General features: G+C 41.6%; 1 protein-coding gene across 1 annotated transcript; it reads left to right on the top strand.

Annotated features, from left to right (window-relative positions):
• The first annotated feature begins 827 nt into the window (after positions 1 to 827).
• On the top strand, positions 828 to 26,931 carry atosa (atos homolog A). Its single transcript, XM_072465383.1, has 12 exons — positions 828 to 1,993; positions 18,408 to 18,592; positions 19,665 to 19,861; positions 21,234 to 21,359; positions 21,596 to 23,396; positions 23,731 to 23,856; positions 24,134 to 24,222; positions 24,869 to 24,950; positions 25,041 to 25,199; positions 25,301 to 25,369; positions 25,572 to 25,771; positions 25,851 to 26,931. The coding sequence occupies exons 1-12, from the start codon at positions 1,963 to 1,965 to the stop codon at positions 26,002 to 26,004; spliced, it is 3,219 nt and encodes a 1,072-aa protein (XP_072321484.1). The 5' UTR covers positions 828 to 1,962; the 3' UTR covers positions 26,005 to 26,931.
• The last annotated feature ends 38 nt before the right edge of the window (positions 26,932 to 26,969 follow it).

Raw genomic sequence — 26,969 nt, 5'->3', positions numbered from 1 at the left:
CCCTAACAAAGAGTATGGTCTCATTATGCAATATGAAGCACGATGCATTATATAGATCTGGCCAGCAGATGGAGCTGTAGCATCGATTTTTCTAAACCCAGATTTGTACATGAAAAGTGAGACATACATACTAATAATAATATGGATAATAATAATATATCATAAAATCATAATAATAACATCGCCTCTTATCAATTCATAGTCATTTTCTGTCTGAGATTGAAATTATTCTGGTGAGCCACAAGTTAGTAATACAAAAAGAACCTCTTTTGAAATCACATTGTGTGCTGTAAAAAACTATTCCGTGCCTTTGTCTAGTAATATAAAAGAGTAAAGTATTCCATTTTATGCAACAACAAAAAAAGGGGGGGAGAGAAAAGAAAAAAGAGGTAGGCTATGAATAATATTTTGCAAAACGTGCAAAAGTGCTCTTCTAGACATCTTGCGAGCATGAAGTGCAGACGAGTGCAAATGCCTAAAGCAATTCCACGTGGCTCTGGGGAGCATAGGTCAATGTGACTCGTGACAACAGTTTACCAACATATACTAATAACTAGAAATAGCCTAGAAACGTGATGTCTTTTCATGCTGATGCCTTGGGTCAAGCCACAATCATTCATTAAATAGTCATACGTCTCAAAACTCTAAACAGTAGTAACTTAAAATACAAAGTCTTTGTCTTCAGGCTTAACAAGAACAAAATGTTCACGTACGTAATTCACGTGCATACATGAACGCGGGCTGCTGACCAATCAGCTCAAAGGACTTCCCCTCGTGTCACGGGCCCTGGATCTGTTCACAGTTTCACAGACAAACTTAGGCAGGTCGAGGCTGGTGAGGTTTTCTCACGGACAAAGCAACTGCAGTTCTTCAGATGTGATCATATCATCATTTTAAAGTTACAAAGTGCTATGGTTGTGGGTTCACGTGAGGCTGGCAAAGCAGGAAGTGACGTGTGGGCTGTTGTTGGGACACGTGACCTGAGCTGCACTGATATGTTTTGACAAGCAGCAGAGGGACCAGGAGGGCACGAGCTCCGAGCATCACGACCTGGAGACGCGCTGCTGTTTTCATCACTGCTTCGCTCTTTTGAGTATCGATCGATCTTATAGTTACAATAATGTTATTTCAGTGATAGAAGAGTTAGAGCTACAGAGCATCCGCTCGTTGCTTCGCTACCATTTGCGCAGTCGTGAGATTTGTTATCGGTAAAAGTTTTAATGAACACCACAAAGGAAGTCGGTGAAGCAGGTATTTCCTGTAATAAGTAGATCGCAGTAGCCCCAGGATTGTTTTGGATGATTTAGACCCGAGCGAGTACAAAGTTAGCGGTGTTTATGGTCTTGCTTTAGGGGAGAATAAGCGGAGTGTTCGGTGTGGATGTGGGTCGTGGAGCCGCGGATACCTGCGCTGCTGCTGCTGCTGCTGCTGCTGCTGCGGTGGTGGGGGCTGGGGTCCTTAGCGGGGGTCTTTAAAGAGTAGCTCAGTTCAGTTAAAGCCTCCGCGTTTGGTTTAGGGCTAACGCCGCTGAGTTAGCTAACGCTTTCTGGCTCTGTTGCCGTGACGATCCGACATTGGTATAGAACGGACTACAATGCACCGCGGAGGAGGCGCAATGGTTCAGGTGGAGGAATTCGAGACAGACTGTGAGAGCAGACGGTTTAAATTACCTCTCGTCAGACTCATTACTTACTAACAATCTCATCGATCCTCCAGAGTTCACCGCTTGCCATCAGCTGTCCTGGTGTTGGTGAACAATACAGTGCTGGATGGACGCGGACTGTAGCATGCTAACAAAGCGATGCTTTGTTGTTGGTTAGGGGCAGCTGGCACCAAAACGTGCTTCCAGCTGATATTATTGCGTCGTTAATTCGGTGACATTGTGGGTTTGGGGCTGAGACGTTGCTGTAGTGCGAGAAAAACACCAGCGCACGAGCGAGGCAGACACTTGAAGACAACCTGATGACTCTGGACAACATGAAGCCCGACAGAGGTAAGTGCAACACAACAGCACTGGTGTTTTTTGTCTGCAAACCTAATGACCTGCGTGTGGATTCACTGTAAATGTACATCCCAGAGGACCCGTTCCCATTTCCTCCAAATAAGGAATTAGGCCAGTTCCTTATGTAACAGCTGCTGGCCATTGGTTACGTGGATGACCAAAACTTGACCCACGCAAATGAGGACATACACGGTGATAATGTGGAGACTTTGTGATGTTTGGGTCGCTGAAACGTTTCTCTTTGCCTGGGTTTGTTTAGATCGTACACCACCACGGTACTGCAAAATTCACACCCACTCAGCAGTGGAAATAAGGCTCCTCTTGTGCTCTGCAGACTGTTTACTTGTTGACTGTATCTGCAGCAAAGGCAAACATAACTTGTGGATTGTCTGCACCAACTGAGCAGGTCTGCGTCTAATGCTGCCAAAGGGACTAACCCATTGTGTTGGCTGTCTGGTTGTGTAAGCCTAAGAAATCATTTGGTTATTGATTGTGTGCTGTCCACATCCAAGAGAACTGACTTGACTTGATATTTTCTAACATAATCAGATCCGCGCCACTGATCTTTGTCATGATGAGATTAACACACTAGTCTGTTTGTTAAAGCAAGTCTCTGCTGGACAATCTGATGTAACGTGACCCCAGTGCACAAACATGACTCCATTGAATATTTTCAGCTCACTTAAAGCTGGTTACTTGTTTTTTTAACTGAGAAAGGACAATGTAGGTGCTTGAATCTGTCTAATTTGTTCCATGCGCTCACAAACTTTTGGCATATTGCTCGTATTCACATGCATGATTGGTTTTAGCGATTAGAACTGCTTTTTCTGAAGTAAAAGTGAAGCTGGGAGGACAGCCAATCTCATCCCAAAACGTATGGCTCTTTCTTTGCCATTGACACTTTTGTGTTCTTATATGATGGCTTCTAGTGCCATTGGTTAGAATTGACTCATTTACAAGAAGAAACAGTTGGTAAATGCCGCTTTAAGACTATGGAACGGCATTCAGAACATGCTGATCTGCTCCACAGCAAAGCCATGAAAATAAGACTAATGTGGTTCTTTGGTTCCTCCTGTTTATGACCTGGGCTCCTAATATGACAGAGCTGGGGGCAATCTGTCTTTTACTACTCCAATGATGTGCCATCTCCCCTTGTTTACAGTAAACAGAAGAGAAAATGACGTAGAACCACAGCCACAGAACCAAACGACCTTGTGATCCATTATAAGTTGCTCTTTCTCTCTTATTGAGTATTTTGTTAATTACCAGCCCAATTTTCTGCTAGCTCTGAGCCAAATCATCTCTGTAGTATTGCCCAGGGGCATAATACTCCACCAAAGGAGTGTGTTCTTCACCCTTCATGGATTGTAATGTCACCCTGTCCAAATGGCTCACCAGCTTTTATGCTCTAATTAAACTTGTCCCAGTATAGAGTGCACTTCACGAGGAGAGCACACCATTCTGACTGGCAGCTAGTGGAGTGCTATTGTTATTTGGAACATACTGTACTGCACCTGTGATGTGGTGCCTGAGACTCGCTCATTCTTCTGCCTGGTTACCTTTATGAAAAAAAGAACTGCAGCAAAACTGACAGAGAAGTTGTTTACTTAGTTGCCGGACGATAGCAAGGTCAGCACACTCTGGACTCTGTGATGTAAACCTGTCATTTGATTGTTTTGAGCGCTACAAACTTGTCAATCAAACTAGTTGGGGCATGTTTCTTATGTGACCGGCCTCTGAGACTTTGCCCTTTCAGAGATACAGTTGGATTATTTTGGTGTGAATGTAGGGCTGGGTACTGTTCCACTGAGGGTTGCACATTATCAAATTATTGTGTTATTATTAAGTAGAAAATCTGTTAAAACAAATATGTTCATGTCTGTATTAGTCAAACTCTGTCTAAAACTTAGCAACCCACAAACTAAAACCAAGGTTAATTAATCCTAAAGAAAGAAAGTACTAATAAAATATAAGTCTTTTTTTAAAACATGTTTAAAAAGCAATATATTTCTGTCAGCTGGAGTACCTTGGTGATGTATTGCAGTGTATTATTTCATTGTCTATTGATTATTGCGATATCGACACTTCAATTTATTCAGTACCAAAACTTCAACTTAACACTACTTAAAACATAATTTTATCAAAACTCTACAGACATGGAATGGATCTTATATTAGTTTATCAGATCACATCAGTCTTCTCATAAATGTTACTTCGCCTGGATGTGTTTTAAAATGTTCACTTTAAACTCGATCTTGATTTGAAAACATGGCGTCGACGTGTTATCGTAGAAAACTTTGGCGTTGTGAATATAAAGGACATACTCTACTCTCGGGGGGGCTGGACCAGAGTCATCTGAGCCCCTTGTTTTTCCACCAGCCGGCCCTGAGTTAGCAAGGTGTTTGTTACTGTGCGCCTGTGTTGAGGCAACAGATTGCAGTTGGCCCTAATAAGCACCATGCTGTCGGGCCATGTGGTTCAACTGACAGCTTTTACACGGCCTGTAAAGGGCCTTTCGGGCGCGCTGGGTGCAACACAAAATCTTAACTGGGACTATCAAATTACAAACTGATTTCGACAAAGTGTGGTTTGCTTGGGTTTTGTTTGTGTTCCTACTTTCAGGGTTTTTATGGAGCCGTTTTGTGTAAAGTAATGAGGAGTTCATAACCAAACAAAACGGCAGAGAGGCTTCGCGACAATGGCTCAAGTATAGTCGAGTGGTTGCTCCGTTATACCACACTGCGCTCTTTTCTCTGGCTCTTTCAAAACACAGATGACCTCACAGCTAGTCATACTGGACACTGTTTTTTGGAGAGGGGTTTTGGCTATGCTTTCTGTTTGCAGCCTGTTAGCCCTTGATGTAGGAGTTGGAACACTAGTCCACCACCCCCACCAGTGTTGCACTAAAGCCTGTCCTGTGCCAGATTACAGCTGGCCTGAGACGTCCCCTATGAAGGGGGGGATCAGCGCGTTCGCTTTCACTGACACGAGGGGCCGGCCGCGCTGCCCTGAAGACACCTGTCCCGTCATGTGCACTGTCCCGAACCCACACCGAGGCGACACGAACAGTACTGTGCTTGTACTCTGCTTGCAGTTTTTCTAACATTGATTTTTACCTTTCGCATCGCTTAAAATAATATTAGGTTTGCCTTCATTTTGATTTTCAGTGGTAGAGAGATTTTGCAGATGTTTACGCAGTCAAATACTGCAAGCAATGTGAAGTACTTTAACCAATGACGCAGAAAATATGTCCGTCATTTAGTTTGTATTTGTACATTGTCATAAAGGGGACACATAATGCAAAATCCTCTTAAATGAACAGCATTTCCTCATCATTATCTTACTCAAAGTTGTATTTTAAGTTATTTCAGTCATACTATAATGTCTTGCAACATCCTATCCCCAACTACATGAAAAAATTAGACTGAATGAATCAAAATGTAACAGGCAGTTATTCAAAAATAAAAGCACATAAATGACAATCCGCAGCTTGTTATGGTGAAATGACTCATTGAAGAGGACTCATTATCCGTTCTGCATTTTTGAACAATAAGCCAATTAACCGTTTTTTATTATTAAGCCATTTTAGATCAATATTGCGGTTTACAAGGAACAAAATGTAAAAATATGATCTATCGCTCAATACCAAGAGGCTGAAGAAAAAAAGCATAATGTGCCTCCATTAATTGTCAACAAAGCAAACGCTACCTTTTCATTTTCACCCATTGAGTCCCTCTTTGTCACGCGATATCTTGCTCACGCAGGATTCCCAACTGAATATCTTTTATCAAAGCACAACATAAAGCTTTGAAAGGACATAAATCTTTCTCCAATACTCAATGACTTTCATGCTACAATGCCGCCGGTTGCTGAGCAGGCGGAACCGCGAGTAGCTCCTTGACATTACGTGTACTCAATAGATATACGACGACATTTGTTGATTCCACCTAGACGTACAGCTCCGAGGTGCTTTGCCATCCCTCAGTGTTATCGGACTCAATCAATTGTGGCTGTAAAGTAGCCTGGCTGTGCCCGTGTCTGCCTGCTACACACCACGGGGGCGCCCAGTGCTCCCAGTCCACTAATACTCTTACATAAGCCCGGGACATTTCATTTAGCTCACATGTAGATAAGAGCACACGGTAACCTCACACCAGTCACACTCCGGCACATGGGCGCAAGGAAGGAGCGCACGTTGGCACGTTGGAGGACTTGCAGCGCTGCACGCAGGTCGCGATGTCAACATGGGGTCACTGCTGGGCCGGACAGAGCTGAACGTGGCAGAATGGCCGAGGTCGTCACATCCTCCTGCCCTGGCGGCTCCTGACGACCAACCAGCAGCGATCGCTACAGGAAACACAAACAGCCATCTGGTCCTGGGCAAGGGGCATTGAGGTGTGGAGTTTGTTTTCAATGCTGTGCAGGTTTTTTGCAGTAAACAAGGAAAATGCCAACGCAAAACTTATCTCAAAATGTAAAGAATCATCTTGACTTTCTCAATGTGAACACGGTGTACTGTACACAAAAGTATTTGCCTGAACATTTGAGGTATGTCATCATGCCTGCTCTATGTTTGGTATGGCAGATTTTTTAACTGGAGCAACCACAATAACAATTTTGTTTGGTTTATGCAGTATTAAGCTAAACAATATGCATATTGTTTTACTCCTCAGTAGCAATAAACGCACCCAACTTATTCTTCATTTATTATTAACAAAAAACAACTTGTTTTCTGCAGTTTTTTTTTTTTTTTTAACAAAGCGAGCATAATGTTGCAGCACTTAGTTGTGTTAAATGACACAATATCGCCCTGTTGGCAAGCTGTCTATTAATATTATCACAGCTGGCCGTGCAGATTGAGAGAGGTTCGTTCAGTCATCAGACACCGCACGTCTTTTGTTTTGCCGAGGACGTTATGTAAGCGCGCACTTCAATCATGTTCACACACCTACGGATTGTTCTGGCGTAGTAACTGCACCACTTCACCACGCCGCTGCGAGCTAAATGCTAATGCAGGCTCGGTGTCCGAAAACGTCGGGCCAGTGCTTCTAGTCTCGCTGATATATCGCTAGCACTGCCCTGGATATTTTCTCAAATGCTAAGCAGGCGATGGGGTCAAGTGAAGGGAATGATTAGAATGGCCGTAAAATAACAAGTCTGTCACAAGGCTCCAGCAAAGTAGGTCACAAGATTTCTACCAAATGGTTTTTATATGTCCCTAAAGTGATTGATTTTGAATGGAATGATGATTACAGAACAAGTGCGGGAGGAGTAGGCACCGCCGGGGCTTGTTGTGGCCTAAGTACATTGTTTATTAACGACAGTGAGGCTTCTCTGGGTCCTCTTTCTTTTTTTTCACCACTGTCTCGTTTCATTTGAACTAACAACAACTGCTACCTCCTGTGCGCTCGCATCCACTTGCCAAACCAGAGGACTGCTGGTCTGATCGGATCAATTAGGTTAATGCATTTTCCACCCACTTTGAATTGAGCCTTTTTCAGCTCGCTTTGTTTCGTGGTAAATCTCAAAACTCCAAAAGTTATCTGTTGCAATGCCCCGAACAAAAAGTGACCGCTTGCGTTGCAACTTTTGTCCCGGACAGATATTTCCACTGACCAGCTCCTGTGGCCCACTTTGACACAGCTGACACACTTCTCACTTGGCCTCGGAAGCGCTCCTCTCAGATGTCTCCAGTTGGACGCTCCTTGCTTGAAATCTGCCCAGTGCGATCGGAGGCCAATGTCCATGTCTGACGGGGGGTGCTCTATGGTTATCTCTGTGCTGCTGGTTTGTCCCACTGCCCCAGAGTCTGTTGACCATCAATACTCGGCGCCGGCCACATTTTTAAACTATTTTTTGTCCCACAGGCACTTCTTGTTTTTAGTTGTGAACTGGTTTTATTTCCCCCCAGTTTCACAGTCACCCATGTTACATAACTGGTCCTACAGCGCTAATGCTATAACAATGCACTGGTTGAATAAAGGCGCATATGGGCCGTGTGACCGATGTGCACGACTCCAGGGCCAGCTTAGGTCAACAAGGCTACTGTGTTTTTCACAGAATTTGTTCTCTGAATTTTCAGAATGTGTATATAATATTTTTAAGATAATTTAGATACACAATAAGAGTAATGTTGTCTATGATTTGGCAATAAAAATATTTGGAACTTTGTCAGCTGTGGTTACTTAAAAACGGTGTTTGTTCAAAGTTGTTATGACATTGTATTGAGCTCATTAAGAGGACATAATGTTTGGAGAAAGCAAATTAATCAGCTTTTTCCCCCCAAGTTGCTCAAAGAATGTTTGTTGTTCAGCTGTTACACAAAGGCCCAGTTTATGTTTGTTTGTGATGGGAGTGTGAGAGAGAGGGCAAGGGAAGGTGGTGTATAGGTCCGGGTCTCGTTTGTTTGTTGGCAGTGGAAGAGCAGCAGCCACGCAGCTGAGTTCACAACACAGAAGACGACTTCTTCTCGGCTCAAACTGTTACAGCCCCTCAGCCAATCACAGCCTGTTGCCATGTGTGCTGTGAATCTGCCCCTTTGCGTTCACAATAGAAGAGAGGAACTTCAGACTCTACACAGCCTAATCTAAAACGAGGAGGAGGAGGAGGAGGAGGAGGCCTGCCAAAGTTTTCCAATAACAGACATGCATGCTAGAGTTTTATGGGTAAGAATACTGAAAAACCTTTGTTAGGCTAAGCAGATTTTTTGATACAGTCATAATGTTATAACCTCATTAAAAACTTTGTAGCCCACCGAGAGTTCTGTTTCAGCCAACATTTCACTGTATAAGTTAGACATGACTGTTTTTACTGTGTTTTTGAAGGATGTTAGGCAAAATCAACTTCAAATGGTTTATAATGATTTGCCCATTATTTTACTCCCAAGTTTTATTTTGAGACTATGTTTAAATAACTTTATTGTTCTGCATTTGAGTTGCCATTGCTCGGAAAATTCTCTATTCTACTCTGTACTTACTTGGCTCTTAACTTTACCAAACAAAAAGAAAACAAGAGGGGGATATACATGTAGATATTAATGTGGCCAGTTTGGTGCGAATTTATTAAGTCATTTTAAGTCGGTAAAACTAAGAAAATGTAAAATAATGTGTGTTAGATTATAACTATATACCACAAGAATACATAGGTCTTCTTTAAAAGTCCATGCCCATTGACCAGACCTGTTCATATTAGTTTGTCAGTGCCTTATTGCCACCTCCTAAGCAGCTTTAAAAAGTTGACCCTAACTGACCCTTGTATTTAACTTGACACAACCTGTACTGAAGCAAAAACAGGATAGTCGAGGCGGCACACACTGTGATTCAATGTTATGAAGTGCTATGGAAACACTGCTGACCCTATTATTACAAATGAGTGCCAACAACAGTCTGCCGCTTCTGTTATTAAGACAATGGATCAGCGACATGCTCCTAGACGACGTGACGCATAAGCAACATGAGCGCATAAAGCCCATAGAATACAAGGGTCTGTTTAAACATGCAGGTTAGTTACACACTGCGTCACTGTGCATCTGTCTTAGGCCTCAACGCGCTTATATTCCCAGCTTAGAGGGAGTTACAGTAACATCGTGTTAGCTTTATCAGTCGCCAAACGGGAAACCTAATTTTGCCCGGTAACACAGTGGAAAACAATAACAAACTCCATGCCACAATACAAAGGCTCGTCGTCTAGGCTGTAACCTCATCACTCCCCACAAGGAAGCTGCGAGCGAGCCATGCAGGAAGTCTGACAGGCTGTGATAGAGTGCAGGACTGACTTAGATCTAACAGGGGTAATGTGAGGAGAGCGGAGCACAAAGTTACCCTGTGACCCATTTCAGACAATAGTCATTCATTTAATGTCACCTAAATTAAACTGTACGGTCACCAGCATTTCAGATTTCCAAATGTGTGAAATGAAGAATGAATACATTTTCCTTCCCCCTTTTTAGAACACAAGTACCTAACATAGCAAAATGGTTTAACGTCTCTGATCAAATAGACTTTTTCAGGTGAGGAATCTGTCAAATTAGACTTTACAAAACTTATTTTTCATGGGTTATTCATTGTCCCCAAAACGTGAGAATTGACTGTATTTTCCGGACTATAAGTCGCACCCTTTTTCACAGTTTTGGCTGGGGTGCGACTTATACTTATATTTATACTTATATACTTATACTCCGGAGGGACTTATAATTATGTGATATTATTTGTTATTTTCACACTTGCAACAGCATTTCATACTCCAGTGCGACTTATATATGTTTTTTTCTTCTCTATTTTGCATTTTTTGGCTGGTGCGACTTATTGTCCGGAAAATACGGATAGCACAATAGATGTGGATTCAGTGTTTTCTCCATCACCACACAGGAAGAGAACATGCTGCATCAGTCGTGCAAGATGTTCACTGAAAAACACCGACCCACAAGACTACATCAAAGGCCCGTTGAAGCCTATTTACATTGTTTTATGTTTGATTGATGTACACTGTCCCTTTTTAAATGAAACTGTGAATACAATGAAAGCATCAAAGCTTAAATGTGTACATTTGACAAGGGGTGTGCAATTATTCTAACTTTAACCAAATGGAGATCGGATCAATTCATTTCATATTATTTTTCCACAAACTTCCAACTAATTTTTCACTCACAAGCATGATTTTGTACGATTGAGTTCATATTTAAATAGAGCTATTCAACAAACTGTCATTTACTTTTGAGGGAAAATCAATCAATTATTCTTATTTTTCAATTGAGGCTGAATTTGTTCCTTCAGTGTCAACTTTAATGCCCGCGTGACAAAGGCAGTGATTTATTGCCCGAAGTCGCTGAAATCAAAGCTTTCGTTGCACAATACTGAGTTTGCATAAAAGACGGCCACACCGGCTGTGTCAGCATTCAAGTTGTCCTAGTTTTAAAAATAAGTTTATCTTAAAGTGCAAAAGTCTGGCAGTTTGCTACATTTGCTGTTTAAACATCTGCAGCTTCACAGAATCATCAGATATAGTATTGTTTGTGCTGTGGACCTGAACTTTAAAGCACAGAGAGAGAAAACAAAATTATACCAAGTTGTATCTATATTTATCTCATCCGGGGGCTGCAGGAGGAGATTTAGCGTGGCAGAACTGTCAGTGTAATCTACCAATGCACCTTTTGTAGATTGTGCAGCATGTTTGCTTTGATTCCACTCTTCCTGATTTTGTTAGTGTCTGAAAAACATGAAAAACTGAAATCGCTTTTAAACCATTCGCAGCGGCCTGAACTTCATACTAATTTCCTAACGCATACCATAAATTTTTCACTTTGATGCATTTTTAAGCACTTTTCACAACGTGCAGAGGCCAGAGGAGACTTTAGCTCTTGCGATAATGCTAACAACTAGTATGCTATCAATCCAATCCAACTTTATTTATAGAACGCCTTAAAAACAACAAGTCGACCAAAGTGCTTAGCACACAAATGCACATAAGACAATGTAAATAACAGAAAAAAAACCTGAGAGCCGCTTTTGCAATATATTACCTGTACTTGGACAAAAGGCATTTCATTTTATTGCATTCCCATTAATAAAGTTGGAACAGGATGTGGGTAGCCAATAATTGTTCTCAAGTAAGAGTAACGTTACTATGTGCATATAACTGATTTAAATATTATGAGTGTTTATTTGACCGTTATTAGTAATATTTGGTCTTACGCTAGCTGTTTTTATTTTATCTTTATTTTCCCCCTCCATTCCTTTTTAAGAAATGAGAGGTTTTGTCTATAGGAGTTTTTGTTTAAGTTTTGTTTATAAGAGTTCTTCTATTAAGAGTCCTATAAGTTATCTGTCCTTTTCCCCTGTATCTATCTGCGTTGCAACAATGAAATTTCCCCATGTGTGGACAATAAAGGAATATCTTATCTTATGTTATGTTACCTCAAAATAATAATTCTCAAGTAAAAGTACAAAGTAGTGGTCCAAGAAATTACTCAAGATGAAGAGTAAAAAAACGTAGTAGTAAACTACTAAAGAGTATCTGATTCATAATTTGTTAATATAAGGACAGAACATTAAATATTGACACAAAAAATAGACTTACTCAAGTAAGAGTACTGTGACATCAAACTGAATATGACTAAAGGTATATAGTCCAAAAACTATTCCTGAGAAGTGCACAATTTCTTCAAAATGTTACAAGAGAGTTAATGTAGCCGAGTAAATGTAGTAAAAGTAGCCGAGTAAATGTAGTAAGTAAATGTAGTAAAAGTAGCCGAGTAAATGTAGCCGAGTAAATGTAGCCGAGTAAATGTAGAAAATGTAGTTAATGTTATAACTGTAGCGTATTGTATTATCCACCTCTGGTTAGAACCCATTTTGTCTCTATTAATCTGACGGCTTTTATTGGCGTAATTTCATTTTTATATGAGAGCAGGATATGTCTTATAGGCTTGTTCATTATGTTTGTTATTTGTGTGTGTGTGTGTCTTTTTTTGTACCTCCACCATTTCCTGTCTGATTTGCATATGGCAGATAGTGACTTCTCTGAGGACATGCGTCAGTCTGTGCTCCCGATAAAGGCTCTGGCACTGGGGAAGGTTAAGCCGCCTGTGTTTGGCCCCTCTCAGGACGAGCAGATATCATTGTGTTAAGCCGATACACCTCAGCAAGCGCAGCACTTTGCAGCTCTGGGGCCTTTACCACTGCAGCCGGCCCGTTATCTGAAGTCCACACACCCGCACAACTCTGAATTCTTAACCAGACATAATCGTTTGGACGAGACCAAAGGCATGCATATTAGATCTTAGAAGTCCTCTTGTGCCATACCCCGTTTTTAATTTTTAATGACTTGTTTGTCCTCACACGGTTGATTCAGTCTCATTGGGGCCATTACAGCTGATCGCTTTTGTGGAGAGAAAGACAAACACAGGCTGTGCATTTGAATCCGTCCAAGGGAAAGTTTGTTTAATTATGAACGAGAAAGAAAGTTTAATAATTGACTTATTACATTGGGCACTGTTCAAACATCAATAACTGAGGGTATTGAATTTACAAACCAAACAGTGAGTGCTTTGAATCTACCAGTTTCTTTTACCTTTCACCCAGTGACACTAAATGATTAACTTTTGATTTTAATTCCAAAAAGTGTTGATTATGAAGGAGCCCATGAGAGTATTGTTTTCAGAAGGTTGAGTTTTTCCAATCCCAGAAAAAAGTATATTTGTTAAAAACTAACCTAAATATGCATCACATTATTAGCTGCAGAAAGGGGCGTGTGCCAAAGGAATGTCTCATGTAAACTGCTGGAATAGGGTTTTGAAGAAAAGCAATACCCAAGATACTAAATCAAATCAAATCAATTTATTTTTGTAAGGCCCAAAATCACAACAACAGTTGCCTCTGAGGGCCACAGGGAGAAATGAATCAACAATGTCTGTGGTGGCGATGGAGTCAGACAATGTCTGTGGTGGCGAGGGACGATGTCCCAGGGTCCTCTGTCCTTAGACTCTCCTTCTCGGCCAGGAAAAACTACAAAAGAAACCTCTTTGGGAAAAAAGCGTAGAAACCTGGAGGAGTTCCAGTGAAGGAGAGATCCGACTCTCACAGACGGACACGAGGGAGACTGGAGCTGGACCCACTCTTCAGGCAGATGAGGGACCGTCGGGGGCGAACTGGACCCACTCTTCAGGCCGATGAGGGACCGTCGGAGGCGAGCTGGACCCACTCTTCAGGCAGATGAGGGACCGACGGAGGCGAGCTGGACCCACTCCTCAGGCAGATGAGGGACCGTCGGAGGCGAGCTGGACCCACTCCTCAGGCAGATGAGGGACCGTCCACACAGGGCAGGGACCACTTCACCAGGAGAGGGACATCTGGGTCCACAGGTCCTCAGGAGTGAGAGAAAGAAAAAGAAGGCGGTGAACAGTTTGCAAGTGGAATTAAAAAATAAATATTGTTTGATAGAATAAGTCAGAAGAAGAGGACAGAGCTCAAGCTGTCATACTTCTCACAGCATAGTTACTCCTAGGGCAGCGTAGCTAAAGCTGTGGGTTTATGTTTCTGTTCCTAACTAGTCTGACCATAAGCGATTTCAAAGAGGAACGTTTTAAGCCTGGACTTAAATGAAGAGACTGTGTCAGCATATTTAACATGGGTCGGGAGCTGATTCCATAACACAGGCGCTTGGTAGCTAAACGCTCTACCTCCTACAGTACTTTTAGAGACTCTTGGCACCACCAGAAGGCCGGCATTCTGAGAGCGAAGAGCTCTGTTTGGATGATATGGTTCTATAGCATCTTTGAGGTAGGATGGGGCCATGTCATTTATGGCTTTGTAGGTCAAGAGTAGAATTTTGAATTTGATTCTAGACTCGACGGGGAGCCAGTGAAGAGACTTCAGCACCGGCGTAATGTGCTCTCTTCTTTTTGTTCCTGTTAGTAATCTTGCTGCTGCATTTTGAACCAGTTGAAAGCTTTTTATGGAGCTTTTAGGACACGCTGCAAGCAGGGAGTTACAGTAGTCTAATCTAGTCGTTACAAATGCATGGATAAGTTTTTCAGCATCGCTTTTAGGCAGGATTCTTCTGATTTTGGCGATGTTGCGCAAATGGAAATAGGCTGTTTTACAAGCTTGATTTATATGAGCTTTAAATGAGAGCTCCTGGTCAAATAAGATACTAATCCATACTAAAATGGTATCAGACACTTGATGATGAAAAATGTTTGATATTGTAAACTAATTTAAATTGGACAAAGCAATCTTTTCACATTTGTTTTAGAATTTGAAGTAGAATAAGACCGCATGGTAATTGTACAGAAACTATTTCTAGTTTGTCTAGTTTTTGTTTTTTGAGTATTCAGCCTTTTGATTAGTATGAAAAGGTAATTGAAAATGTTTGTATTCTGACCACGCTTTATTGGATATGACTCTGAATGTGTGATTTGTGTTATGACTGTTTGTTTTTTTGGCATTTCTCCCTCTGCATGCGTGTGCGTGTGTGTTTGTACTCCTCCAGTTTCACCTCCTTCAGCTGCTGCAGACCTGCTATAGCTCTTTTATAGCGTGTGATATCAGCAATCTGTGTGCACCATCAGGCCCCGCTCGTGGTGAGACCATCATTATTATTATGTCCCCGCTGCCTCCAATGCTGCCCTTTGTCTCCCCACAGCAGCACTGCAGCAAGGAGACCAGCAGGAGCAAGCAGCCGTGACTAGTGCCACGAGCCTGATTTACATAAACAAATGACAGGTATAGAGTAGTGCAGTAGCGTGTCTGAGGGAGCAGCAGGCGAGGGGAGTGGCTGTGACCATATGCGTACTCGCAAAGCATTCAAAATGAGCCTGTGTCTGGTTATAAGAGAACGTTTGGACTAGGAATAGATGAGCTCATCCGCATTGAAAGTGGCAAATGTGATGACGATGATGATGGTGTGTGTGTCTATGTATGGCATGCAGATGCAGATACACATTCATTCATCTTCTTCAGGTACATCTCTGGATTTTCTTCATAGGTTAACTCGATGCAGTGTTGTTGATGGTAAATTATTACCCAGTTGCAGCATTCAGTTTAGCCCATTTTTGTGCCATTCTAAAAATACATAGTCACACTTGACATGTCAAGTTGCTGTTTTTGTATTCTGCACGCGCCTGCTGTAATCGAAAATGTGTTGAGCTTTTTAAATCCATCTTGCTCAGAGCCAACAACTTGTCTATATTAGTTAAAAAGTGTGTTGTCCCCCCTTTATTGATTATTTATATATATATATATATATATATATATATATATATATATATATATATATATATATATATATATATATATATATATATATATATTATATATATATATATATATATATATATATATATATAAAAACATTCACAACAGGGTGCACCAGTATATTTAGTTATTGTTGGTGTTAAAGAGAAACAATTGTTTTGCCCAATCAATCTTATGGAATTTCACAATTACCAAAACGTTTTACAGTGTTTTATGTGTATCATATTTTGTGTTTTGGGTCGTAAGTCAATTATCCAATCACAAATCCAATCAAAATGAGCTGCTTGCATCCTACATCTCTAACCAGTTGTTTGTAATCACCCAAAAGAACAGCTCCTCTGTGTGACAGCTAACCGCATTCCATGTTTAGTTGCAATTATCAGTGTTTGTTTACTTCCATAGAGTAAGACTTCATGTCGTTTTCTGACTTCTAGCTTTAAGTGAGAGTACATGAGACTAAAGCATACCTCCCATTGTGTACACAAATAGCCTTTCTGCTATCAAGGCTGACCGGTTTGCTCTTGTTCTACCAGCTGTAGTTCTTTTTTCCATAGCACCTGGTTCTCTACTGTCTTTTGGCCTGAAGACATGGAGACAGCTGAGAGGTTAGCGTGTGTGTGTTCAGTGCCCACACCTGATCTGCCGGCACCACTCCAGCTATTGGGGCTAATAATAAAAAGCAAAAGTCTAAATCTGAACCGTTACATAATTTACATCGCACATTATCTTGTGACGGGGGAGAGGTGACCAGGCAGCAGAGAGACGTCTTTGTTTGCTGATTCAGTTTAGAAGGTTAAAGTGCAGGATTTGTCGACACAGCTTAATCCAACAATCAGGTTTGTCTACCTTAGAAAGCCCTTTTTTTGCATTTCCCAAAAGCACAGCAAGTATAATATGAGGTGTACAACATGACCTGGCTCAGAGCCCTGGGTATTCATTAAAACTTTTGACATGATTTAATAATTTATAGGAGTGAGAGGACTGAATAAATTGGTGATAGCCCAGTGGGAAAGATTTTTTTTTTGCTGATGTTGAAACATAATTTGAAAAACTCTTCATTTTTTATTCCTTTGCAACTCCATATGTGTTGGTTTATTGGGATGTTGTTCTCAGGCACGGCCCCCTGAAGAATGACACCTCTCTCTGTATGCGCAGGCCGAGCCTCTTAATCACAGGCCCCATCACTGTTCTTTTGTTCTGTCTGCACATGTGTGTCAGGAGGAGCCATGTGCAGCCCGTCCCCACATACAGGCGTGGGTTGTTGTTTCATTTCACGTTTATATATTTCTGTATGCTGTAGGAGACCTTGTTTTTTTGCTTCCTTGGCAGTAATCGGATACTCGCACATGTTGTACTATGCGTTGGGGTGCACTTGGCAGATCCCGCCTCATCCTCTGTTTTTGCTTTCAGAGCTTCACCTTTAGCCCAAATCCCAGCACAGCAGTATTTCACAACACCGTATCCATAGGTTCTCATTCGCAGCGTCTATTTATAATTCTAGTATATTTGAATGCAGCTCCATGTAAAACGAACAAACCGTGTGACCTTGAATTGTGACATTAGTTGTAAATAATTGTGCCGTCTCTCTCCTCTGTCTGCTCTCTCTGCATCTCTGTGTGGCTCCTTTTGTTCCGAGCTCTTCCTTTTGAATAAAGAGAGTTTACCAGGGTCTTTCACTTGGTTCTTTTTTATCCTACAGTTGGTTAACATACCCCCCTGCTCCCGGAACCCTGGAGCCCCTCATGTTTTGTGTAGGACTGTGCCTTGCTCCACGTGCCGAGAAGCTTGTAGGAGGAGTTCCCTTAGAGGAATGTGTGTGACTGGCTGTCTGCCTGTGACGCGTACACAGAGCAGCTCTGCAGAGCCGACTGAGCAGTTGGGAGGGGGACAGCAGCGTGCCTGGAGATGTATGTTTTCATACATCATGAGAAATCCCCTCAACAAGGGTTAGGCTTGGCTTTTTAGCTTGTTCCTCAGCATTTTAGAAGCCTTGGTGGTTCATTTAAACAACATAGGATTTCCTCTGTATTGATTGGCACATTCATAGATATGAACATTGTTTTTTTGCTCCATTTCCTAATATAACCATACTCCAGATGTTGAAGAATCAAAAGTTTGTTGGTCTTTGTATGTGAATCCTGTTGGATTCCAGCATTTATTCCCAGTAGAGCTACAGGAAAGGAAGAAGCAGTCCAGACTGCTGCTATAAATACCACAGTTTTAATCATCTTGTACTCTATTCAATGGTTATTACAAAAATATATAGAAAACCTTGTGTGACTTTTATAAAAACAGCCTAAATCCAATTCAGACTACAAACTTTACAAAGACCAGCTTTGTTTTGTCCGGTTTGTGGCTCAGTACTACACACCCCGCCCAAGTACAGCCGGTAGTAGGATAATGCACTTTTTCCTATCCTCAATTTTTTTCTCTGTTTTACTTACTAAAACCTGTCCAGCGTCCCCAACTTCCTCTTACACACTGAAACTGGAACAATTTTGTCACACTTTTTCTAAATATAGCTTTTACTCAACTTCCCAGAATTATATTTTACAAAGCAAATCATGAATTATGTTGTGTTTATATTTCTTGCCATCAAAAATAGGCTTATGTTTAAAATATATCTGATCTTGCTGTACATCTGCTTTGTCTAGATGCCACTGAGGAGTTCTTTGAGTATGATGCGGAGGAGTTCCTGGTGTTCCTGACACTGCTCATCACTGAAGGGCGGACCCCCGAATATTCTGTGAAGGGCAGAACTGAAGGCTTGCACTGTCCACCTGCCCAGTCTGCAATGCCCCCTCTGCACAAGCACGAATGCAGTGACAAACTCCCACAGGTAAAAATAATTACCAGTTACAGTAGTAGAAAAAGCTTCAGTTGTAGTCATCTGGACTCAGTTAGAAAAAATAGACGTTTCGACTCTCATCCAAGAGTCATTGTCAATAACAGAATTTAGGTCGAGAACTCCGATATTAATACTGTTCTGAGGTAAGACCCGCCCATTGGGCGGAGCCTTCCTGAAGTAGAAAGAGTTGTTAGTTTCAACAGAAACTCCCCCTTGTATCTACCGAGCTAACCTATTCAGAATTTTTAATGGGCTATTAGAATCCTCTTTGTCTTTGTGAGACCCTGGCTCAACCACCCTGAGTACCTGATTAGCATCTAAATGTCCTTAAAAATTCTGAATAGGTTAGCTCGGTAGATACAAGGGGGGAGTTTCTGTTGAAACTAACAACTCTTTCTACTTCAGGAAGGCTCCGCCCAATGGGCGGGTCTTACCACAGAACAGTATTAATATCGGAGTTCTCGATCTAAATTCTTTTATTGACAATGACTCTTGGATGAGAGTCGAAACGTCTATTTTTTCTAACTGAGTCCAGATGACTACAACTGAAGCTTTTTCTACTATGGAACACGCCTGGACGAATGAGGGATTACACCGACATATTTCCAAGAATTTTGGGCCAGATACAGTAGTGACTGTGCATTGCAGAAATCAAAGTCCAAACACACAACATTACAAATGTACATTAAACAAATTGAGCTATGCATAGAAAAATATGTAAAAATAATAATAATATTTTCTAAAGTAATAATAATAAAAACAAAAATAATAATAATGATAATAATAGGGGTCGTTGGGAGAAACTACTCTTCTGCAGAAGATTGTTGGATCTGTTGGCATAAAGTTGGCTTCTCTTCAGTGACGGGCACTGAACAAAATATTCCACAAGTGAAAAGAAAATATTCACACAAATTGAATCCCCCCCAATAATATCGGCTCTCGTTATTTATTGACCAATAAGTCGATATAGTAATTATTGTGACATGCCTACAGTAAGGTCTTATTTTTAACCTCTTTTTTGGCCTTATAAACGCTGACCAGCCCTTCTGTTTTATGTGCTCAGTGTCGACAGGCACGACGAACCCGATCTGAGGTGATCCTGCTGTGGAAGAACAACATCCCCATCATGATAGAGGTCATGCTCCTACCCGACTGTTGCTATGGTGACGAGTGTCCGCCAAGTGACCTTATCAGCGACCCGGTCATTAAGCAAGATGCTTTACTGCTGGAGAGATGGACCCTACAGGCAGTTCCAAGACAGTAAGACAGACATTTACCCCTGCACGCCTGGACATTAACCTCAAAAGACACATTTGCTGCTGTTTAAATGACTCTATAGCCACGACTCCTCAAACAAGAGCTTATATGTTAGTTATATGTTAGTTAGTTTGTTAGAGTTAATAGTTTCAGTAAGTTGTTTGGATAGCAAATTATGGTTCTTTCATTTAACCAGATAAATAAAGTGGTTATTGTGTTTTTTTGTTATCATCAAGGTACCTTTATAACCTTCTTGATTTGATGTGATGGTATTAAGTATTATTTTTGTGCAAGTACTTTTATTAGCAGAAAAGCACTTACCTCTACCTAATTTATATAACAATACAAATTAAAATTGCATGCAGCGGCCTTCGGAATTATCTTCTGGAGGAAGCCTTCCGTGTTGTCCCCCTCCTCGCCCTCCGGAACTCCCACAAGTCTGATATATTATTCTTGTTATCCACCTGGAGTTTAACCACCTTGGCTTTCAGCTCCCGTAACTCATCCACAATGTCCGAGATATATTGCTCCGCCTCAGCGAGGCGTGCGTCTGCCGCCTCCTCCGCTCAGTTCCAGTATATCGGCTTAGATTCTGGCGAATCTTGGTTTGCTTTTCCCGGCTCTGACTTCAACTCTCAATGGCGCCATGTCATGTTGCATTTCACCAAACACGAGGGCCACCTGTAAAGTTAATCCACCTTTCTAGAATGTGAAGATGTCATAATCTCAGATAGTGGGCGGGCAATTGTGAAATGGGTCTTTAACTTTTGTTTGTTCATTCTGAAAGATAGGACGCTGAACTCTTTGCCAGTATTTATATGAACCACAAACCAGGTCAACAAATCTGCTCCAAATTCCACCATAGAATTCTGATCTGTTCCAGCTCAATTTTAAACTTGGGAGATTCTTGATTGCTGTGATGTCAGATGGCCACATGGGGGCAATAAACACATATGTCGAGGAGGTTGTGTGTGCCGAATTTTGTGTCGAGATGCTGATGTATTTTGTTCCACAAGGGGCGCCACTGAGCAATTACAGATATTTTTCACTTCAAATTTAAAAAATCACCAATAAATGTCAATAAAACAAATTTACATTTTGTTAATATTCAGGGGGGCAAATTTTAGTATACTTAAGTGAGGAAAACTCAATTCTCATCTATCAGCTCGGGCCTAAAAAAGCATTATATTTGTCCTTTAATCTGTAAATCTGGAACGGCACATTTAAAGGGTTAAATATTCAACCTACTTTTGGTACTGTTGATGCACCAGCTTGCACCATTTAGTTTCTTCATACTGAACACGCAGCTTTCCCTTAGTGCTGTTTCATTAACCCGACACACTGACACACTTCCACCTCTGTGTGTTTTTAATAGATCTGGTGACCGTTTCATTGAAGAGAAGACTCTGCTCCTGGCCGTTCGATCCTATGTCTTCTTCTCTCAGCTCAGCGCCTGGCTCAGTGCCTCGCATGGCATCGTCCCCAGAAACATCCTGTACAGGTCAGACTTCACACTCACTAAAAGCAGACACACAGGTGGGTTGAAGGCTTTTTACCCAGATTAGAAAAGATTAGGACACGCAGTTTCATTTTCAAAGTGATACAAAGCGATTACATTTTCTGCTGTTGTAGAACAAACTTAGAACAAACCCTAGTAACTGATCTCCTGTACTAAAGCACAACAAAGTTTCAACACTGGCATATTGGTTATATTTTTTTATTCATTTCTTCCAATAGGATCAGTGCAGCTGATGAAAAGTTGGTGTGGAAGTTTTCCCAGCCGCCCTCAGAGCACATCTTCCCGGTTCCAAATATATCACACAGTGTTGCGCTACAGGTCCGTGTGCAGTCGTTGCCCCGCCAGCCCACCTACCCCACCCTGGCTTGCAGCATCCACACTGGCCTGCCTCCACTTTATAGCAAAACTCCAAGCTTGAACCCAAACTTGAATAGCCATGGTGCACCAACCAGTCTGAAGAGGAACCAGGACCCCAGCAACGAAAACCTGCTACAAAACACCAACATGTTCAGCAAGAGCTCAAGCTCAATGTCTGGCCTTCTCTTGAACGGATTTCCTGTTCCTAATCTTCCCATTAACAACATCCCAATTAACAGCCTTCCACACACTGCAGTGCCTCCTCCCTATTTTAAAAAAATTCAGGAGCCCACAGAGAACCACAGCAGTGTCCATCAGAATGGAGAACTTCCACAAGTCAATATCCCACCGTGTCAGGGCTCTCCCCGATTCAATAGGTCAGCCCGATCCCCCACGCCCTCACGCTCACACTCGCCCTCTCCGCTTTCAGCCAGTAAGGCAGGGAAATGGCTGTACTCTGCCCTCAATGGCTCATCTGACAGTGCTCCACAAGTCGAAGATTACAGCCTTGGTATCAATGGCAGTGATCAAACTAAAGGTCCTTTAAATGATCCACTAAAAGCATATAAGAATTTAACTCTGCCGGAGACTCCTCGATGCTCGTCCCCTAGAACCGTTTCAAATGAGACAAACCCCCTAATTGGCTCCTTACTTCAGGAAAGACAGGAAGTTATTGCTCGCATTGCACAACGACTCAACTTCTGTGACCCCACAGCACCACCACTACCCCCTGGACTTTTTGCTCCAGAGAACCCTCCCAAAGCCATTTGGGGCAGTAACCATGACAACCTAACTGCCACTAAGACCAAAGAGCCCCAGGTCCCCCCGTTTGAGTCTGTGGGTCGTGTTTGGCCCAGCCCTTTCAACACACCTGTGTCTGAACCTTCTTTCAGCAAACGAGAGTGCGCATCACCAAAGCCCGGTGCCTGCAGAAAGCTTAAAATGACTGAGGTGAGAGAGGAGGATCGGGAAAGCTCTCTCATTGCGCAGGCTGTTCAAGACATTACAAGACTCATTCAGGAGAGGCTGTCTGTCCCATCACTGTCTCCTATGCAGAGCAGAAGCGGCAGCCCGCTGCACCAAACTCACACGACAACAGTCACACACACAGTCCGCACATACTCGCACTCCTCACAAGAACCACAAGCCTCTCACACTGCCACCAATGGCTACAGTAATGGCCACATACCCAGTCATACAACTCACAAAGGCACACACACAGTGGCCGCACATGCACCTTTTTGCACAGACAAGCCCGGAATCGAACCGGTGACTGATCGACATTTTTCCCGGGCCCAAAAGGGTGCTCACTCTACACTTGAAGAAAATTCATTTAAAAAACAGTCCCATTTGGAGGCTGGACAGTGTTTACGAACTCCACTGAAGGAAAAAAAAAGCCGAGTCCCTATACATTTTAGCCAAGAAAAGGCCTTGGGTTTCGAAAACACACTGAGGAACGATCAATTTTGCCGTTGGACTTGCAATGAGAGCAGACCCACACTGAACTGTCACAACCACAACACGCCTCACTCGCCCCACTGCCAGATGCAAAGTTGTGCTCCTGCACAAGCATCTGGGCCACAGGACGAGAACCAAGCACCCCCCAAGTCTGTCAGCTTCAGCCTATCTAGCCCAGAAAGGACCCCTCCTTCCACTGTGTTGGTAAGTTACCAATGGCAGAAATGATTTTAATTACAAAAAGTTAAAAAATATTACCGTATTTTCCGGACTATAAGTCGCACCAGCCAAAAAATGCATAATAGAGAAGAAAAAAACACATATAAGTTGCACTGGATTATGAAATGTGGTTGCAAATGTAAAAATAACAAATAATATCACATATAAATCGCTCCGGACTATAAGTATAAATATAAGTATAAGTCGCACCCCGGCCAAAACTATGAATTAAAAAATCCGGAAAATACGGGTAAATTATTTGTCAAAGCACATTCATCTAAACTAGTTTTATGTCTTTCTCTATGTCTTTGTCCATCAGCGAGCTCAAAGCCCGACCCCACTGCGACCTTGCAACAGCTGGAGGAAGCAGAATCGCCACTCCTTAGATGCTACAGCGACCAAGGCCTTCCACCCGTGTACTGGGCTGCCTCTGCTCTCCAGTCCTGTAAGATCTGCAATACAAATCCCATATTTAGTATTTCAGAAGTTGCATAATAGTTTGTGAAGTATATGAATGCTTGAAATAAACTTCCATAATGTATTATTGTGTAATGGTACATTCAGATCGCGGCGTCCAATTCACGCCCTTTGGACGCAAAATCACTGGACGCACATCTACCATAGACTTTACATGTAAACTGCATGTTTTGGACGCTGCGGTGTGAATGCAGTATAATAGTTTTCAGACTTTTTGAAAACTATAACTTTAATGTGTTTCGCAGGTTCCTCCGCGAAAAAATCAAACTGGTTATTTTGACCTTGACACATCTCTGACAAGCAGTAAAGGTTTACCATGGACCTCTGGGAAAAGGTATCATTTCCCTTTTTTATTTATTTATTATTATGATTATTTACTTTTTGCAGTCTAATCTCTGTGACTCTTAGTTTAATGATAGAATACTTCCATTCTATTTAAAAAATATAAGATAATAAAAGCACTTATTCCTGTAATGCCACACTGTATGGTCATGATCAGTTGAGTGCAGTACTCACGACTCCCCACACTGCCACCTGCTGAAGCTTAACTGAACTGTACTGTCCAGTTACAAAATGGCAATCAAAACTGATGCCTCTGACCAGGGCCGGCCCTTCCACTAGACCGTATAGGCGGGTGCCTGGGGCGGCAATGCGGGGCGGCGCCCCCTCTGGATTATTTATTTATTTTTATTTAATTTTTTTCTTTTTTTTTTTTTGCTTGGCAGAGTTTTTTGCGCCCCCTTCTATGTATCCAAATACTATTTTGGAATTGACAAATAAATCTAACGAAAATTGTTAGATATGTGTTTTGTTTTTTTTGGGGGGGGGCGCCAGAGGAGTAGCTCGCCTAGGGCACCAAATGTGCTGGGGCCGGCCCTGCCTCTAACTCTTTAATAAGTACATGGATCAAAGTATTTTCTAATTAATGCAGGACAGTTATTTTTGTTGGATATTTGCTCTTATTGTTTTTGTGGTCTTAGGACCTGTCCAAAGAGCGAGTGCTCCATTGAAGACTCACAGCTTCTATTCAGTGCCAGTCTCAGCCTGTTGGGAAACTTTGAGGTACAGAACACTGTTGAATCACACACCCACACCATAATCTAATTGCATTTACAATTTTCCATGAAAACCTAATATGCTCTTATGTCTTAGGAGTGTGTGTTAAATTACCGCCTGGAGCCATTAGGAACAATAGAGGGTTTCACAGCAGAGGTTGGTGCCAGTGGGTCCTTCTGCCCCAGTCACCTTACCTCACCAGTAGAAGTGTCATTTTACAGTGTCTCTGATGACAATGCTCCATCACCATACATGGTAAACCTTACGTTCTTCAAAATAAGCTTTGGTTTCTATTACTGTACTTAAATATCTAAAAGCACTTATGTTAATGTATTTTATTTATATGATCTTCACAGGGTGTGATAAATCTGGAGTCCACAGGAAAAAGAGGATACAGAGTACCCCCATCAGGAACCATTCAAGTGGTGAGCTTTGAAGGCAGGGAACAAAGGCATTATAAAATATAACTACTGAAAGAAAGGGAGGCCCCTAGTGGGCACTTGTGACCATAATATAACATCACTATTGAGTATTGTATGTTAGATATGTTTTAGTGTGCAGTGCTTAAGATGTCATATTTTTAAACATTATCTGACCCAGTTGATCATTTTTTCGTATCTATTTCAGACCTTATTCAATCCCAACAAGACAGTTGTAAAAATGTTTGTTGTGATGTATGACCTACGAGCCATGCCAGCGGGACATCAAACTTTTCTCCGCCAGAGGACTTTTTCTGTTCCAGTCCGCCGGGATCCAAACAATCAGACCAGCAGGAAGCCCCTCTCCCTGAGCCAGGCCCGCACCCTGCGGTACCTCATTCACCTGAGGTAATGACATGTTCTAATGCTCTGCAATTAGTTACACTTTTTTCACTGTAAACTGATTTTCTTTTTGATCTCCTCTCAGGTTCCAGAGTTCCAAGTCTGGGAAGATCTACCTCCATAGAGACATCCGGCTGCTTTTCTCCAGGAAGTCCATGGAGGTTGATAGTGGTGCTGCCTATGAGCTCCAGTCCTTTACCGAATCCCCTATTGACCCTCCTTTTTCTTCTCGTTGTTGAGACCTGAAGGCTTCATTCACACAACAATGCCAGTGACTGACTCAAATCTAAGAGCCTAGTCAAGGCTTCAAAGGAGAAAGGATTTACATGCAGCATTAAGCAATGCCTGTTAATACACAAAAGTGTGATGCAAAGTGGCATTGATCAAAAAACCTTGTCAGGGGTACAACATAGAAGATGGATATTATAGGCTTAGTTCTATGTCCCTGGGCTCATGGACAAAACAGCCTTATCAGATTTAAAGAGTGATTTATTTATTCCTGTTGTGTGTGCCCACTCTTTGTGTAGACAATATTGGATATGCAATTGTGGAAAGTGACCTGCACTGTTTTAACTTTCTATTGCCTAAAAATGTTAATTGGACTTCTACTTGAATTACATTCAACTGATGTATGAATAATACGTTTTACAGTCTGTTTAAAAGTAAAAGTAAGATTAAGAGTAAGAAGGTGATTTGTTTTTTCTTCAAATATTGAATACTAATTCCATGGGTCCTGAGCTCAGAGTCAGAAAAGTGCTAGTGTTTACTGGGTGCACCTTGGTGCAGTGCCATTCTATCTCCATACCATGGAACAAGCAATCAAGATCTAATCATAAGAAAACATAGCAAAACATCAGAAGTGCTCTGTGTTTTTTCACGTAACTGGAAAAGAAAAAGAATATAGTAATCTTATAATACTTTTGTACTGATACAAAACCACTTTATGGAAGTGTTGCAATAGAAATAAAACTTAGGTTTGTGTTTACACTTTCACTTTCATTTTACCTACATCAGTTTATTTAATATTTAAATTAATATTTCAGTTACTACTTGTGACGTCTGTCATGCTAAAATGATGTAGTGCAAACTATATATCATAGTATGTATTTTTGACATTAATATTGAAATCTGAAAATATATATATTATAAAGCTATCTGAAACAACATTTGACTTGTCTTCATTTTATTGTTTGTTGCTTACATC

This window comes from Eucyclogobius newberryi, unplaced genomic scaffold (genome assembly GCF_026437365.1).
Source record: "Eucyclogobius newberryi isolate DKJ021-1_F unplaced genomic scaffold, fEucNew1.0.hap1 SCAF_5, whole genome shotgun sequence".
NCBI lineage: Eukaryota > Metazoa > Chordata > Actinopteri > Gobiiformes > Gobiidae > Eucyclogobius > Eucyclogobius newberryi.
The sequence above is the reverse complement of the archived record's forward strand: the minus strand, read 5'-3'. Positions and strand labels throughout refer to the sequence as shown.

Coding starts and splice junctions, on each gene's coding strand:
- atosa (XM_072465383.1), top strand. CDS start 1,963: ATGACTCTGGACAACATGAAGCCCGACAGAG. Junction 18,593..19,664: donor GCAGTGACAAACTCCCACAG/GTAAAAATAATT, acceptor TTATGTGCTCAG/TGTCGACAGGCACGACGAAC. Junction 21,360..21,595: donor CCCAGAAACATCCTGTACAG/GTCAGACTTCAC, acceptor TTCTTCCAATAG/GATCAGTGCAGCTGATGAAA.